The following is a 15,916-nucleotide window of genomic DNA, read 5'->3' on the forward strand; positions in this document are numbered from 1 at the left end:
GTCTGTTTACAGTCATTAACGGCGAGGGAAATGATCGATAACACGAGTCACTCCGGTCTAAAGTGTTCACGTACGGTGACGAACCATACGATCTTGTCGATAAATAAGCTTTATGAGAATGACTCTCGTTGTGCACCTTTTATTAGAAACTAGTTTGATCTTTTAACTAACTATATTCGTCGCTCGAGTTCGTTATCACTAGACTGTGGATTTTTATGTAAAATAAAAATTATCCACCTTCTTTTCAAGCTACAGAAGCTATTTTTATTTCTTTTTTCAATAATAATAGCTGGGATATAATGCAAAATCCGCAGTCTAGCTACCACCTTTCCGAAATTATTAATTTTCGTCTCCATGCGACAGGTAACTGTACCGCTTCATTGTCCCACAGTACCCATATAAAGTACAATATAGTACAGTAGTACCTCGCTCGATGGATACTAACGATTCCCTGGAGATTCTTGGTGGGGACAGAGTCATCAGATCAGGGGAATTGACACGAATTGGGGGGAAAAAGTTTCCCTCTATCTGCCAGTAAAGGATTAGTCACGTAACATTGTGACACACGCACGACAGAGACAAAACGCGTCACGTGGTCGGGTGGTGGCAGAAGCGCGGAGGAATAGCGTTGTAGAAGGGGGAGGTAGAGTGGGGCGACAAGTCTTAATCTAGCGACTGTGGGTTAGGATTGTGCCATATAATGTCCCGAAGTAGGGGAAAAAAGGTTGCGCGATTGGTTACCTCTTTCGTTTACGCAACCTCGATTTTTGCCCACATTTTCCGCCCCGTTTCCTTGCAACGATCGAGGTTCTACTGTACCGTATTTACGTTGATTGCAGTAAATTTTGTATTATCTCAATTTCACTTGTCGTCTATTACGACTTCACAACAGCTCGTGATTAAAAAGTCGCCCAATGAAAAAGGTTAGAGCGCAAACTTCAGGACGCAGCTGAACTTCTTTCAAAGACAATTTGATTTAGTCGAGCAATTGCCACTTGTTTCCATAACTCTTCCACAACGATCCACGAGCTTGTGTACTTTGTTCGCATAAAAATCTTCGGTTTTGTTTGGTCAAATTACAACTAACTACTGCTTTCGTAGTCATGGAACAAAGTGCACGTTCCCCGTTAACAAGTGCGGTATCAAGATTTTTTGGCAACAATCGTTGATTCGATTGATTCCCTACGAATTGCAAATGCACGTTTAGCAATCGGCATCGTCATCTGCCATACGGACGAGAAAAAACAGCAGGAACTTTTTCCGGTAGCTAATATTTGCCTTTCCTCGTCCGGTTCGTGACTGTGCCGCCATTGTCCGGTTTATATAATTTTGAGGAGACGTCAGTGGAAAAGTACTTCAATAAAGGAGCATCGGATCAGTCCTTGATTTTTATTGAGGCAATCAAAGACGGATCTATGCGGCCGATCCGATGGCAGGCGACGGATCCCGTGGATCCGAGGGTCGATAAACGGCTTACGATAAACGGCGAGGAAGGTGCCGTTGCCGGTTTCGCTGATAACGTTAGGGTTCCGGAGGGTGGAAGGGCAAAAAACGGTCGCCAACACAAACTGACTGTAAACATTCCGAAGCACCGGAGAAGTATGACGAGATTTACATAACTCGAACACACAGTCGAACGAGTGAAAACGCACGGATCGCTTACGAGTCCAAGGTCGATCGACGCGGACTTCGTCGGAGAAAGGATCGGCTCCGCAACACTCGAATGAATACGCACGAATTTTAATTTTATTTTTAACCCGCCGCGAACCGGATGAATAAAAGAACCGCGCGGGATTAATCGAACCCTAATCATTATCGATCTATAAGTAAACTCAGCGGGAATAATATTCGGACAATCCTAAAAAGACGAGAACTTTTTTAACACTTGACCATACGATTTGGATTTTTGTTGTTTGAGAAGTTAGAACAATTAGTGGAAAGGAAATTTTGAAAAAATTCCAGAGCAAAAATTTGTTTTCTACGAAGCGTGCCGAGACGATAGAGACTTCGGATAATCGAGGCCCTGCTGTGCGATGTTTCACAGCGATTGGCGAATTAAGAGAGATTGGTGATACGGCGTTGCATTCGAATCTCTGCGGATAAAGATGCCCGGTCGCTGCTGTCCAGCCACGCATTTGCATACGCGACGCTGCAAGAATGTTAAGCACAATTAAATGCATTCGATGAAAGGAGTACATGTGTACGTGATCTGTGTGCAACGATGGCTAGACCGAGCTGTTACCCGGTGATCGTGGAGAACTTTTGCCGTTTCCTTGCATAACTGACTTGCGCAATCTTTAAATTGCTCTCGTCGTTTTTAGGTACGAATTCGGTAAAAAAAAAAAAGAGATGTTTGCAACGATCCGCCGCGGAAGTCTTTGTAAAAACCATTTACTCTAGATATTTTACTCTAGATTGGTTTTTTTTACTCTAGATGCTTCGCGGAGGAGACATAGATAAGAGAAGAGATTCGATAAGGCTATTTTAAATCGAAGAGAATACGATCGATAAATCTGATTCCTGACTTTATAAATCATACAGAGTGTATTGTCGTAAGTCGAGAAAAATGGAATAGATAACTGAAGAGATTTGATAGACGCTGAAGAGCTGGGGGGGAGATTATACTTCACGGGTCGTTCCATTTGAGGAAATCAAGGTGACCTTGAAATATCCGAAACCGCTTTACGAGAATAAAGAAATGTTTACATCACAATATCTCCCCCTCTGTACCATGCAACGTTTGTATAATTTTTTCATATTATTAAAAATAACGGAAATACTCGTGGTGTGCGTGGATCACCCTGTGTGTGTACATACTTTAGTAGTTAACCAGAATTATTATTACTAATTAGAAAATTTGAAAAATTATAAGGGACTATAATATAATTTATTACTCGGTAGTTCTACCGTTAAGTGAATTCAACTGGAGAACTATACATAGACAGGCACGTTTTGACGACGCATCGATCAGTTATCGGGATGAATATACAGATTTCGTTCTTTTGTTTGCCGATCGACAATAGGCAACTGAGTTGCGGATGTGACGCGGCGGTCATACTTATGCAGGCGCCGCGAATTACGACATAGGTGGCCAATTAAGAGGACGTACAAGCGAATTAGATCGGTGCGGCAATTTATCGACACGTTTGATCCAACATTTATTTCGCCTGGCGACTGTTGTGCTTGGATCACGAGCACTTGCCGCGCCACCTTCTGAGGCCCAGATCAATTGGAATCTTTATCGTTTGCCCGAGCATTAACTGCCGGACAAGCGCAACGAGCAGATGCGATGCTCGCTTACGTAATTCCCGAATGAACGGCAACCGACGCTGCCCGACTATCGTGCGGCAAACCCACCGAAAAAAAAAAAAAAACAACAACAACTTTGCTTTCTCCCCCAAACAAACTTCAGACTTCGTCCAACGAAACGCGTTCGGATTGCTTCACATTGACTCTCGTAAATTTCTCCGGTTTAAGCCACAACTTAATTTTCTTTCGCGTACTTTTGAACTGATTTTCTCGAAGTCAACGTTGATCCTCTTCTTGGACCCAATACAAATAGCTAATCATTAGACTGCCGATCTCTATGCAAAATAGAATAAAATAAAAAATTTTCCGCGTTTGTTACAAGATGTAGAAACCATTTAAGAACATGTTCCTTTCTTTAATAATTCGACTAGGTCGAAGGTAATGTATTGATGCCATTAATTCTTTCAATCTTTACACCGCGTCAAATTGCAGCTACTTATTTTTAGCATAACTGTATAAAATCGGCAGTCTATTAATCATTTAAAGTAGCTGCTAAAAGATCTGCTACCCTTCTCGATTAATATTTAAAAATCTGGGGTTAGAAATCATGAATTTTTTAAATCAACAGACTTCAAAATCTTTTCATTGATTTCGTGAAGTGACTCGAATTTATTCGAGTTTTAGCATTGGAGCACGAAGGAAAGTGCAGACGATGCGGAGGCCGATGTTGTTCGAAAATTATTATTGAATCCGAACTGAGAGATATTCTATTTATAACATGTAAAAGTGCTGCGAAAACATTTCTCCTACCATTTTTCGCGTACGTTCGACGCTTACGAGGAAAAACCAGCCAGCTAACAACAACACGAGCACCGCGTGCACGTGCATACATACGCCGCGTAGCCACAGAGCTGTTCAGCGTCTGCCCGTGCGGGCAGCGATTTGCCCTGGCCATACACAGAACGGCGGGCACGAAGCCACGCCCCTGCGGGCAACGCTGCATGAATGTGTCACAAGTATTGTCACAGCTACGTGGCCAGCTACGGCTGTGTACGGCCTACCCCCACTCCCCTAAGTCACTTGCCCGTAGCTGTGTCACGGGCATCGGCGGGCGCCCTTGCCCGACAATAAACATGTTGAGTATGGCGTAACATAATAAAAGTAAGAAAAAATTTGTGATCTTAGCCGTAATTTTAGCGGCATTTAAAGGCAACAGTGACGCAACGCCGTGCTTTCCAAATTAACAAAAAAGGGGGAGGGGGGAAGAAAACGAAAGTAGACCGCTTCTATGTAGGCAAAATCGGCGGTCAGGTAAAGCAATAACGTCGAAGCATTTTATTCTATGCACGCAAAATACTGGCTACGTGGCGAATGCATGAACACGATTCGTGCATTACGTGTATTGCGTGTTACATAGGTACACTTCAATTAACTATTTTCTATTTGCGTCCACCGTATTTGTTGGGTTTTATAACAACTACACACGGAAAGGAAGTTTAACAGTTCTTCGAAATGAAATATAAATAATTTATAACGATGACACTTCTAACGGGTTATCTTGTGCAATATTATCGGTTGTTAATTCTTTTTCGAGTTGTTGCTTGAAAGGAACGTGTTACGGTTTCCTTCAGATTAAACAAATTCAATGATAGGCTTCCAGTAGCTAACGCGTTCAAATCCGTGATAATATTTCTGTGTTTTATTTTCATTGCATATGCAAGAGTCGATATTTCTCACGAGCCGTATTTATAATCACCAGCTCGCGGATGTTTATGCAACTTCGAATGTGCATAGATTAAATTATAAAAACGGGAATGGAAACTTATTGCTTCGACGGCTTATGGCTTTAACACGCGAAGAAAATAATATTGTGTTCGAAGTTTAGCGAAGTTATTTTATGGTACTTCTCTTGATTGCGTTTACTGGAACTACATAAAATGTTCTTAACTAATCACTTTGCCGTTTCTGTGACACCATTTTACAATTTTTTTGCGACCAAGAAAGGTCGATTAAAATTATTATTTTATTGTGCTTCGGTTGGTTGCAGCTAATAAAAAAGGGTAGAATATATTTAAGTATAATACCACCGTTAAAGTTGAGTAAAACTATCAGTTTACTGTATCTTGCTGAAAGCACGCAATTAAACCATTTGTTCTTTGTTTTTTTTTTTTTGCATAACTATTTTGCAATTCTTAGCGATAAGGAATATTGAATATTATTTAACTGAAGGACAACTTGCGAGAATGTAAACTTTAATATACAAAGAATTACAGAATTTGAATATCCGTGGCTTTTTTCAGACAGTTTACTGTGGTAATGTTTTATCGTGCACTGAAAATCGAGAATTCTCTGAAAGTATTTCAATCTCAGCAGAGCCGAATGATCAGCTGTTCCGTTCGATCAATATTTTCGATGCTCGGAGCTACACCATCACTATCACGTGACCGCATTTCAGCGGTGAGCATTCACCTTGCGAGGCGAGTGCACGTGTACTCGGCGAATTTTTCGAATCGATTTTCTCGGTAACCGAGCCTCCGTACGAAAAAACTGTATTTCACAACATCGGCTTGTTCTGCGGGAGGGATCACCTTGGACGGATTCAATTCCGAAAAAGACCGAAAATATTTTCAACATAGCAAAGAATTTGCGTACACAATCGTGGACGAAACTAACTGGTCTTTCTTATACGACAAAAAGTTGCTGTTTACCAGCACCTTATTAAATATTTACTCTCTCACCTTAAATATAATTTATATATTTATGATATTGGTGGGATGATTTAGTTTATTACGTGTTCACAACCCGAGGTTCGTCTATTATCAATGTGGAAGAATAAATGTTTAAATTCAAAACGTAGGTTAGATTTTAAGAATTTTTAGAATTTTATTTTGTGCCAGCTTCTAAAAGTTCTGTTTTATATCAATTTTTCTTACAATGAACATTCTCTTCTTGTACCTTTTGCAACTGATGATAAAAATACTTTATTGTTAAATTATTTATTGTAATATGCAAATAACACCGAGAGAAGTATTTCTTTATATTAATTTTTTTATTTATTGTGCCTACGCATGAATTAGCAGCGAGTGACCGACAAACGCGTGCAAGGAGGTATTGTACTCGGTTTACATTCTTCCCAGTTGACATCACAGGGTCATTGTGATCATTGTGTTTACGGTACTTCTAAATAAGTTTCCTTATCCCCGTTTTGAAATGAGTGTACAATTGTAGTGTGCGGCATACTATATGAACGGCCGGAAAGCAATCTTTAGGCCAGAGCTGCTCAGCATGCCTATTAGCGGGCAAGGGCGCCCGTTGATGCCCGCGGAAACAGCTAGGGGCAAAACAAGAAGGCAAATGACTTAGCGGAGTGGGGGCAGTAACACAGCCGTAACTGGCCCACGTAGCTGTGACAATGCGGGGGCGTGGCTTTGTTCCCGCCGTTCTCTGTATTCCCAGGGCAAGAGAATCGCTGCCCGTACGGGCAGACGTTGAACAGCTCTGCTTTAGGCGAAGAATTTATCCTAATACAGGGTGCCAGAAAAATAAGTACACCGACTCGCCAGTCGATCGAATACGCAATTCCGCGTAAAGTGATCCCCGTGCACGTTATCAATTATCGTGCGAGTTATACAATTTTCTTCGCTACGACCGTCGGAGAGGTAGTCGTAACCTGTGCCGGACTGTCGTACGCGATCATGTTTGGCCACAGTACAGCTCGGTCGTAAAATCTGTTGTATTGTAGGTCGCACGTACGGCGAATCAGTTCTAACGATTTTCTCAGCGATTTCACCATCGAAACAGAAATATTAACCCTTCGCCTTACGATTTATTTCGTGACCTGGATCGCCACGGCGCTTTAGCAGAAATTATATCAGGTGAAAAACAAAGGAGGTTAGAAACTGTAAACGTAAATTTTCTAATTAGAAATTAAAGGGTGAAAAGAAGAATTAATTGAATTAATAATAACCTAGCAGTTGATGCAACGTAAAACCATAAAAGAAAAAATATTTTCAGAATTGTTCATAATTTTTGTTTCATCTTAAACAATGTTCTCTGATCTAGTCAGTTTTTTGTCCCGGCATTTATCAAAAGATATTCGTACGCTCCCCCTTTGTAATCAATAGCATGCGAGCAACGTCTGTACTTTGTACATAGTAAACATAAACATCCGGTCGCTCGTTGTTCTCGCAATGAATCGCTATTGTCCGAAAATTAATATTAGTTAAGGCTAAAGGAATTAATGAACGATCGTATGACCCGGGAGAGAAAAAAACAATTTATCACTGAACCGAACTGAAACATTTTTCATCTTGCCGCGGGAACACGCGGGATATTTGAACGACAAACTCTTCTGCACGCTTTCGTGCTAACGGTGTCGAGTGAAAGGTAGCGTAATATTTAGTTGTCTAAATTTATTCGAAGATTTTGTTTATTCGCAGAATTGTTTTCCCAACCGTTGACCGTGTAAACGCACGCGAAGAGAATTTTCAACTCAAAACGGTATCAATTCGTCACCGGTTCGATTATCTCCAGAACGAAAAACGTCGCCGCACAATTCCAACCGATTTTATCGAACTCGAGTGGTCCCCATTTTATTCTATTGCCAGGAATAGGTCTCCGGAGCAATTCGCAAAAGGAAGGCGTTGATAAACTTTAAATATTTAAGTACGACAATAACGTTGCTGTAACTGCCGCATACCAGTTCCGCAGAAGCTGCAATGCACTTTGGGTAATTGTGCGGTCAAGATTGAACACTGTATCACGGTCGCGGACGGATGTTTTAAGAATGTAATTACGTTTTCCGTTGGACCCGTTTGTTAGGCCACTTTTCCTATTCCGCGTAAACAGGCGAACGAGAAGCGTACACACGACAATTACGTCCGAGAGTAGCGAGTGCAACGAGTGCACTGCTAAACCGAGAGGTCATCGGCAGTTTCTCAGCAAAAAACCTGTTGCTTCGCGTTACGTTGTCTCGAAGTTTAATCTTTATTGTGGCCATGCAGGAAGAGTGCCAATCGAAAAACCTGCAGCCTCGGCCAAGTCGGTAAATGAAGCGAGACTGGCAATAGATCGGTCGGTTAACCACCATTCGCATATAGCTAAAATGACAAAAGAAAAATCTGATACCGTCAACACTGGAGACTTCAGCGATCCCGAACTGCTCGGCGAAATTTCGAAAAGCTACGTGCCCTACGACGCGTGACACTTTCCCGTAAACAATAAACATATTTTCGACCCGTCGACAAGTCACGGAGGGGTATAACGGCCGAGTCAAAAATCATCATTAAGATTTCACCGATAACTTTGAACACGGTCGGACGGTAATTGACGGAAAGGCACACTCGTAACCGTCAATCACCGTGTACAAAGTTCTTTATCACGAACACCCGTTCACTCAACTTCCCTGTCGAAGGTTTCACGGTGTTTGTATAATATAAACTTACCGGTGGCAACTAATCCTGGCTGTAGCACGATAAACACTTTGCAAACACAATAAGGACGACATAACCCGCGCACCGAACTAAACCGGCCATATTGTTTACTGGAACAGTATTTGGCCGTGTGCCCGCTTTCACTGTTTTGCGGATCTCCCGTGAAAACGATTGGTACACTATCTGTTGTCTGACAGACCTAACCGTGCGACTCTTATGTATCGGTAACTGAAACGACGTTGCTCGAATGCAGATGTTGAGATCGGCTTTTATCAACAGAACCTGCCCGGGAATTGTAACGTTCGCTTGAATTTGCAGAGGGAGCTGATGATCGGAAACAATATAAATTGTATTCGCTTACAGCAGAGAGGATATAGAGAGCACGAACGAGGTGTAGGAGTCGATCAAATTTTCTGTGACGTCACGGCTGTAGAGAAAGGGATGAGCGAACGAGAGAATAGATACAGTCTCATAATTGATGGTACACACTTTAAATTAGAATAAATTTTTTAAATTGATTTATGGGTTATAAACGATTGAAAATTGTGTTAAACGCAATTTTTCCGAAATTTACGAGTTCAAACTCGAAACTTACGATTCAAACGAAATCTGATGAAAATTTCTAACTCATTCCCCCCATTCCCGCAATTTCGCCATCAAATTATCAGCTATTTTTATCTTCGCATAATCAATTTTTCTCAAGAGAATCTTACTTTGTCGAAGATAAAAACGATGTACGGTATTTTTTCTCTAATGTAATAGAGTGAATATTTTAAATAAAAAATATAATCATTTTTATTTACATCTTGAAGATCGATAGAACTTTCTTGGTTACTTGATATAAAACATATGCTTTAGCTATCGAAAGTCTGTTCGTAGCTATATGTAAAAGAAGTTTAATCATTTTCTTTTTAATTCACAATTTATTGAAAGTGGTTTATTGATTTACAAATGTATAATTCCAATCGCTATTGTTTAAAAAATCCTGAACTATTCATACTCGACTTATCGTTTTAGAAGATACCAGAGTCAGAGATATACTATCTCTAGAGTACACTTCACACGATGTTTGTTTGCTTTTGTTTCACCTTCATTCCTCATCGCTTTTTCTCATTTTCCAAACTTGCGCCTTGCGCACAGCAGACTATGCGTGACTATGCGACGCAATGGTGGGGATAGAAATCGACATTAGAGGAGTCGCCGAAACGCGACTATGTAAAGGGTATATTGAATGCTTATCTGTGTTTATCAGTGATCATTGTTTGAAATTAGTGCCTTTTACGAAGAATAATTTTATGAAAATCTCACGCACCGTCATTTAATATTCGTCACAGCTTGTAGAACGCTTTAAACAAGATCCTAATGTCCTTCAACAAGGTTGTGTAATTTCTGTGAGTAAACAACATCTTTTTGGAGGTAAAACTCTGTGGAGGTGTGTCTTTATTAACGTGTTGATCTGATTAGTAAATCTTTGCCACGGGATAATCGAGATCGTTAATCAATTTATTATTTGTTACATACAGATTTTTAATACCACGAGAAAAACTTTGAGAAATGCTTGAACATTTTTTTGATAGTCCTGTTCCTACAGTTTCGACTCACCCACATTGTTTCGGCACCTTCACGTTAAATTAATTTACGACTTCTTTGAATTTTTAACACATTCACCTTGATATTTTGCAACGTCACCTCACCTTAAATGCATTATACAATGACAGCATTTGTCTCATTAAAATGTTCGAAAAATTGTATGGAGTATTTTAATTGTAAAATATGTTTTACATATATGTATTGATTATGTGTTGATTAAAAATTTTGTAATTGCTGATTTCGTATAAACGTTTGTTTTGTTAATATTGAGCTTGGCTTGTGAAGCTATTTACTTGTCAGAGTATAATTAGAATACAATTGCATTATAGTTTTTCTGGATTCTAGAAAAAATCGCAATGTCACGCCAGAAATTTCATAAAAAAGCTCTTCCTATTGGGGAGGACACAAGAATTGCTGTGAACTTAACTTTGAAAAAATTATTGGAAACACCAGAGCAGAAGGAATTGGGTTTTCCATCGTCGTATACAGCAGAAGAAAGAGCCTACATTCATAGACTTGTTTTGGATCTTGGATTAAAATCTAAAAGTAGAGGGTAAGTAAAACACATATGGTTGAATTACAATTGATGAAATTTGTAATTTTGTTTTTCTCAACAGTAAAGGTCCAAATCGTTTTTTGACGGTTTACAAGAGAGAGGGTTCGACTATAGTACAAGCTGATGCTGTAATAAAGTTGCAAAAGGCATCACGGCAAAGTATTTATAACTTGCTGCAAAGCTTTCCTCTAAATCATAAAGAATGTCAAGATTTACTACCACCTATTGAGCGTGAGCGACCTCTTAATACAGATGGTATTGATATTATTCTTAGCTTTTGTTTTTATATCAAATTTTCAGTAATTACAAAGTTTTTCATTTTCAGTGTCTGTGAATACGAACACTAAAGCTATGGGCAGGTTAAACAACAGTGTGTCGCAAGTACCACAACTAAAAACTAATTTTGATGTGTTGGACTTTCGCAAGTCTCTTCCAGTTTTTAGTGTTAGAGAAGATATTATTAATGCGCTGAGCAGCAATGATGTGGTGATTATTGGAGGTGAAACTGGTAGTGGTAAAACTACTCAAGTTCCTCAATTCATACTTGAACATTGCCAACAGATGCATCAGCCTTGTAGAATTATTTGCACTCAACCAAGAAGACTATCAGCTGTTTCTGTGGCTGAAAGAGTAGCGTTTGAAAGGGATGAAAAGATTGGCCAAACATTTGGCTATCAAATAAGACTCGAGAGTAGAGTTGCTCCAAAAACTCTTTTAACATATTGCACGAATGGTGTATTACTCAGAACTCTCATGGCAGGTGATTCTGCTTTAAGTACAGTGACACATATTATTGTAGATGAAATACACGAACGCGATAGATTTTGTGATTTACTTCTGATTGCACTTAAAGACGCGCAGATGAAGCATAGCTCTTTAAAGCTCATACTTATGAGTGCTACGATGGACGTTAACATTTTTGTGAAATATTTTAGTAAGTGTGCAGTCATTAGTGTAATGGGTAGATCATTTGATGTAGACACATACTTCCTTGAAGATGTTTTAAAAATAACTGGATACATGACAAAAGAGATGATTACTTCGAAGAAGAAACTCATGAACAAAAAAGATGAGCGTAAAGTTTTAGAGTCCTGGATTCAATATAAGCCTCAGCAACCAAGTTCAAGTACAATGAGCGAAAGGTCTTTCTTGCCTGCTCCAATTTTAGAGCAACAATGCGAACCTATTCCGGAGAAAGTGAAACTAGAACCTCGGTTAATAGAAGAAATGGATAAAAGTATTTGCGATGCATGGTTATGCGGTGGTGAAGACAATTTCGCACAGCTTTTGTACTTCATACTTTCTGAAAATGTTTCTGTGGACTATCAACATTCCATAACATCTCTAACTCCACTTATGGTCGCAGCAGGTAGGGGATGCATAAACACCACGGAACAGCTTTTAAATTTAGGTGCAAATTTAAATTTACGAGCTGCCAATGAGTGGACCGCGTTAGACTGGGCGAAAAATATGAATCAAACAGAATGTGCAGAGTTGATAGAAGCCTATATGAAAACTTATGATTATTCAGTGCAAGATGATGCAATAGCACAGACAAAAGATGCCTCGCTCTCAGAAGAAGATAAACTTTTGTTAGCTGCTTACCATCACACATTTAATGACGATAATATTAATTACGATCTTCTGTTACAATTAATTCTGCACGTTCATTTGAAAATGCCTCCTGGTTCTCTTTTGATATTCTTGCCAGGATACGACGATATTGTCACTATGAGAGAAAAAATAAATAACGAAGAAAAAAAAATGACTCAGAATTTACGATATGTTTTATATGTCCTTCATTCGAATATGCAAACGTGTGATCAAAAGAAAGTGTTCAAGCCAAGCCCTCAGGGAACTCGAAAAATTATTCTTTCAACGAACATAGCCGAAACAAGTATTACAATTGATGATGTAGTTTATGTAATCGACTCTGGGAAAGTCAAAGAAAAATCGTTCGATGCCCTGTCAGGAGTGTGTATGCTTAAATCGAATTGGATCTCTCAAGCTTGTGCTAAGCAACGTAAGGGTCGAGCAGGAAGATGCAGAGAAGGCATTTGTTATCGTTTATTCTCGTCGATTCGATACAAGAGTATGCAGCCTTATCAAACTCCAGAAATTTTAAGATTACCTTTGCAAGAATTATGCTTATTTACAAAGCACCTGGCACCGGGAAACACACCGATTGCTGAATTTTTGGATCGAGCTATAGAACCACCCACTAGCATAGTAACAAGAAATGCGGTACAATTACTAAAAACTATCGACGCTTTAGACCCATGGGAAGATCTGACCGAATTGGGAAGCCATTTGCTTGATTTACCAGTGGAGCCACGACTTGGTAAAATGTTATTGTACTCTGTTGTCTTGAAATGTTTGGATCCAGTGTTAACAATCGTATGCAGTTTATCTTACAAGTATGTAAATTGATCCACGTTAAAGTGATATTGTTCAAGTAAATAGAGGTAATGATATGTTAAACAATTAATTACAGGGATCCCTTTGTTTTACCTACGCAGCCATCACAGAAAAGAGCTGCGACTGCAGCTCGCAAAAGATTTGCCACTAACACTTATTCTGACCATATGGTTATGCTACGTGCTTTTCAAGGTTGGCAAAACGCGCGTGCAAGTGGCAAGGAGCGTTCGTTTTGCGAACAAAATTTTATTTCTGCCGCGGTGATGGAAATGGTGTTTGGAATGCGTTCACAACTTCTTGGCCAGCTTCGTGCATCTGGATTTGTTAGGGCAAGAGGTCCAGGTGATATCAGAGATTTAAATTCGAATTCAGAGAATTGGGCTGTAGTGAAAGCAGCCTTAACTGCTGGCCTATATCCGAATTTAATACGAGTGGATAGGGAACACATGCAGCTAAGAACACAGTACGTTGTACACTTTATGTGTAATAACAAGACTTCATCAACGTTTTTATTGAATATCATCAATCAAAACTATTATTGTAGGAAAGAAGTGAAGGTATTCTTACATCCATCATCGACCCTGAGGGACTGTTCAAAATCGAAGATGATATCTTCGCAGACACACTCACCTTACGTTGAGTCATTACCTTGCGAATGGTTGCTCTATGAAGAAATGAGTCGCGCAGGTCGTTTTTGTCACGTAAAAATGGTTACGTTGGTTAATCCATTGACAGTAGCATTGTTTTGTGGACCAGCACGGTTGTCAGTGGATGTAATTTATGAAGCAGAATGTAAGTTTGTTTGTTGCGCTACCTAAAAAAACCAAATCCTATTTAAAAAAAACACCAATGATCTTGAAATTTGCAGAAACGTGATCTTAAGAAAATTGTTTGTTTACCATTACACTATGTCACAATATTTAACTTTGTGCATTTCAACGTCTGTATCCTTGATTCACAGCTGCACCAGAAAGCGAGTCCGATTCGGAAGTTGATGATAGTAATGAGGGTACAATTTTTAAGCTTGACGATTGGGTAGTATTTAAACTCGATCCAGAGACCGCAAGATTTTTCTTACATTTAAGACAAAAATGGAACGCTTTGTTCTTGAGGCGTATGAAAACGCCAAACAAAGCTATGTCACAGTTAGATGAAAAGGTAGTGAGTACGTTAGTAAGTGTAATTACAAATGAAGAACAAGCGTGCGGGCTGCAGCAACCGTCTGGTATTGGACAAAGACCGCGTCCATCAATTGTTGACTACTATCCTGCCAATCCTAGACGAACGGACGATTTTGTAGAGGTAAATTTTTAATTTTCTTAGTCATTTATAATGTATATAGAAATTTTCGCATTATTTCTTAATCATCTGTACATTAATATAAATTCTTTTATTTTCTAGAGAAATTTTTAAATTTGGATAGAAGAAGAACATTTTATTGTTTATAATCCATAAGAAATTTTTTATTTTTTTAGTTCCTATATATAAAATTCATTGCAAAATTGTAATGCTATCCTTTCATTTACAAAAACTTTACAGATGAACGAATTACGTTTAACATAGGCAGCGTAAAATAAACGAGTTACTGTAATATATTCGTTTTCTTAGTCAAATATTTATTCTGAATTGTCAAAGTATATATTATTCGGTATATATACAAATATTTATTCGACATTAACAAAATTATATTTAATAGCAGGCTTTGTATATCTTATACATATTTCTTACTGGTTAATTAAAACTAATATCAAGTTTGTATCATTTTTCTTTATAAAATTGTCTCAAAAAGTTTACATACAGGACTTAAATATGTTATACAGTATTGAGGATTAACAACACCTAATGTAAACAAATATAAGTATAATTTGATGCCTTATTATAACATTTACTTTATTATAATGGTGGTTTTACGAGATTGCTTCGTATTTCCAATTTACTACCTAAACAGTACAACATGAACAACATGTAGGAATCAAAGTAGATCTTTGTACCTATTAAAAAACTATGATATTACTGTATAGATGTTAATTTTAAGTAACGTATTTATATTTTGTACTGAACATAAAGTACTTAAAGCTATAATTTACTATACAGATTAATCGCATTAAAAAGATCTACTTATTTGCAAATAAATTAATAGTTCAAAACTATTAAAGAAAATCTAAATTGTATAGTTTACTAATATTTTTATTGTCATTGTAGTCACCTTTATGAATTTGCATGAAGTATTGAACTATTTTATATAACATATACGAACCTTATATAAATTGCGTTTTTATTTGAATTTGAATGCCTCCGCATCATTAAGTACAAAGTTTATGTATATTGTATTTTAAATATTTCGGATGAGATTAACAAAAAAAGACTGTTTATTTTATACATTGTAAATCTAATTTCTTAATTATCAATCAAATGTTTAGGCAATAGGTATGCATTGTGGTTTTTAGAATTATTGTAATAATTTTCCGTGTGATAATAAAGGAGCTATATCACGTACAAATGTGTATTCAATTCTCAGATATTGATCATTTGTTAATATGCATGTGATTATTATCTTTAAGTGACCTTTGGACTACTTGAAATAATATCTGCATCAATAATGATGATACATATACTAAAATAATATTTTGAGTATTTTTAAAATTATATTATTATTTACTATTATTTATAC

The 15,916-nt window shown here is 38.1% G+C and overlaps 2 protein-coding genes across 3 annotated transcripts in view; one reads left to right on the forward strand and one right to left on the reverse strand.

Annotated features, from left to right (window-relative positions):
* The window catches only part of Atp8b (ATPase phospholipid transporting 8B), a 107,610-nt gene extending 98,525 nt beyond the window's left edge, over window positions 1–9,085 (reverse strand). Inside the window, exon 1 of the mRNA XM_076791068.1 lies at window positions 8,694–9,085. The gene's annotated coding sequence lies outside the window, so the exon portion shown is untranslated. The remainder of the gene's footprint in view (window positions 1–8,693) is intronic.
* A 690-nt stretch (window positions 9,086–9,775) lies between these two features.
* On the forward strand, window positions 9,776–15,911 carry LOC143355884 (3'-5' RNA helicase YTHDC2). 2 transcript variants are annotated; one of them, XM_076791056.1, is made up of 8 exons: window positions 9,776–10,097; window positions 10,617–10,824; window positions 10,889–11,082; window positions 11,153–13,244; window positions 13,322–13,708; window positions 13,790–14,037; window positions 14,207–14,547; window positions 14,647–15,911. In XM_076791056.1, exons 2-8 carry the CDS (start codon window positions 10,628–10,630, stop codon window positions 14,656–14,658), a joined length of 3,471 nt encoding a protein of 1,156 aa, XP_076647171.1. In that variant the 5' UTR covers window positions 9,776–10,097; window positions 10,617–10,627; the 3' UTR covers window positions 14,659–15,911. The 2 variants fall into 2 exon arrangements, with proteins under 2 accessions (XP_076647171.1, XP_076647169.1); XM_076791054.1 differs by having other exon boundaries at window positions 9,777–10,072.
* The last annotated feature ends 5 nt before the right edge of the window (window positions 15,912–15,916 follow it).

This window comes from Halictus rubicundus, chromosome 7, assembly GCF_050948215.1.
Source record: "Halictus rubicundus isolate RS-2024b chromosome 7, iyHalRubi1_principal, whole genome shotgun sequence".
Taxonomy (NCBI): Eukaryota; Metazoa; Arthropoda; class Insecta; order Hymenoptera; family Halictidae; genus Halictus; species Halictus rubicundus.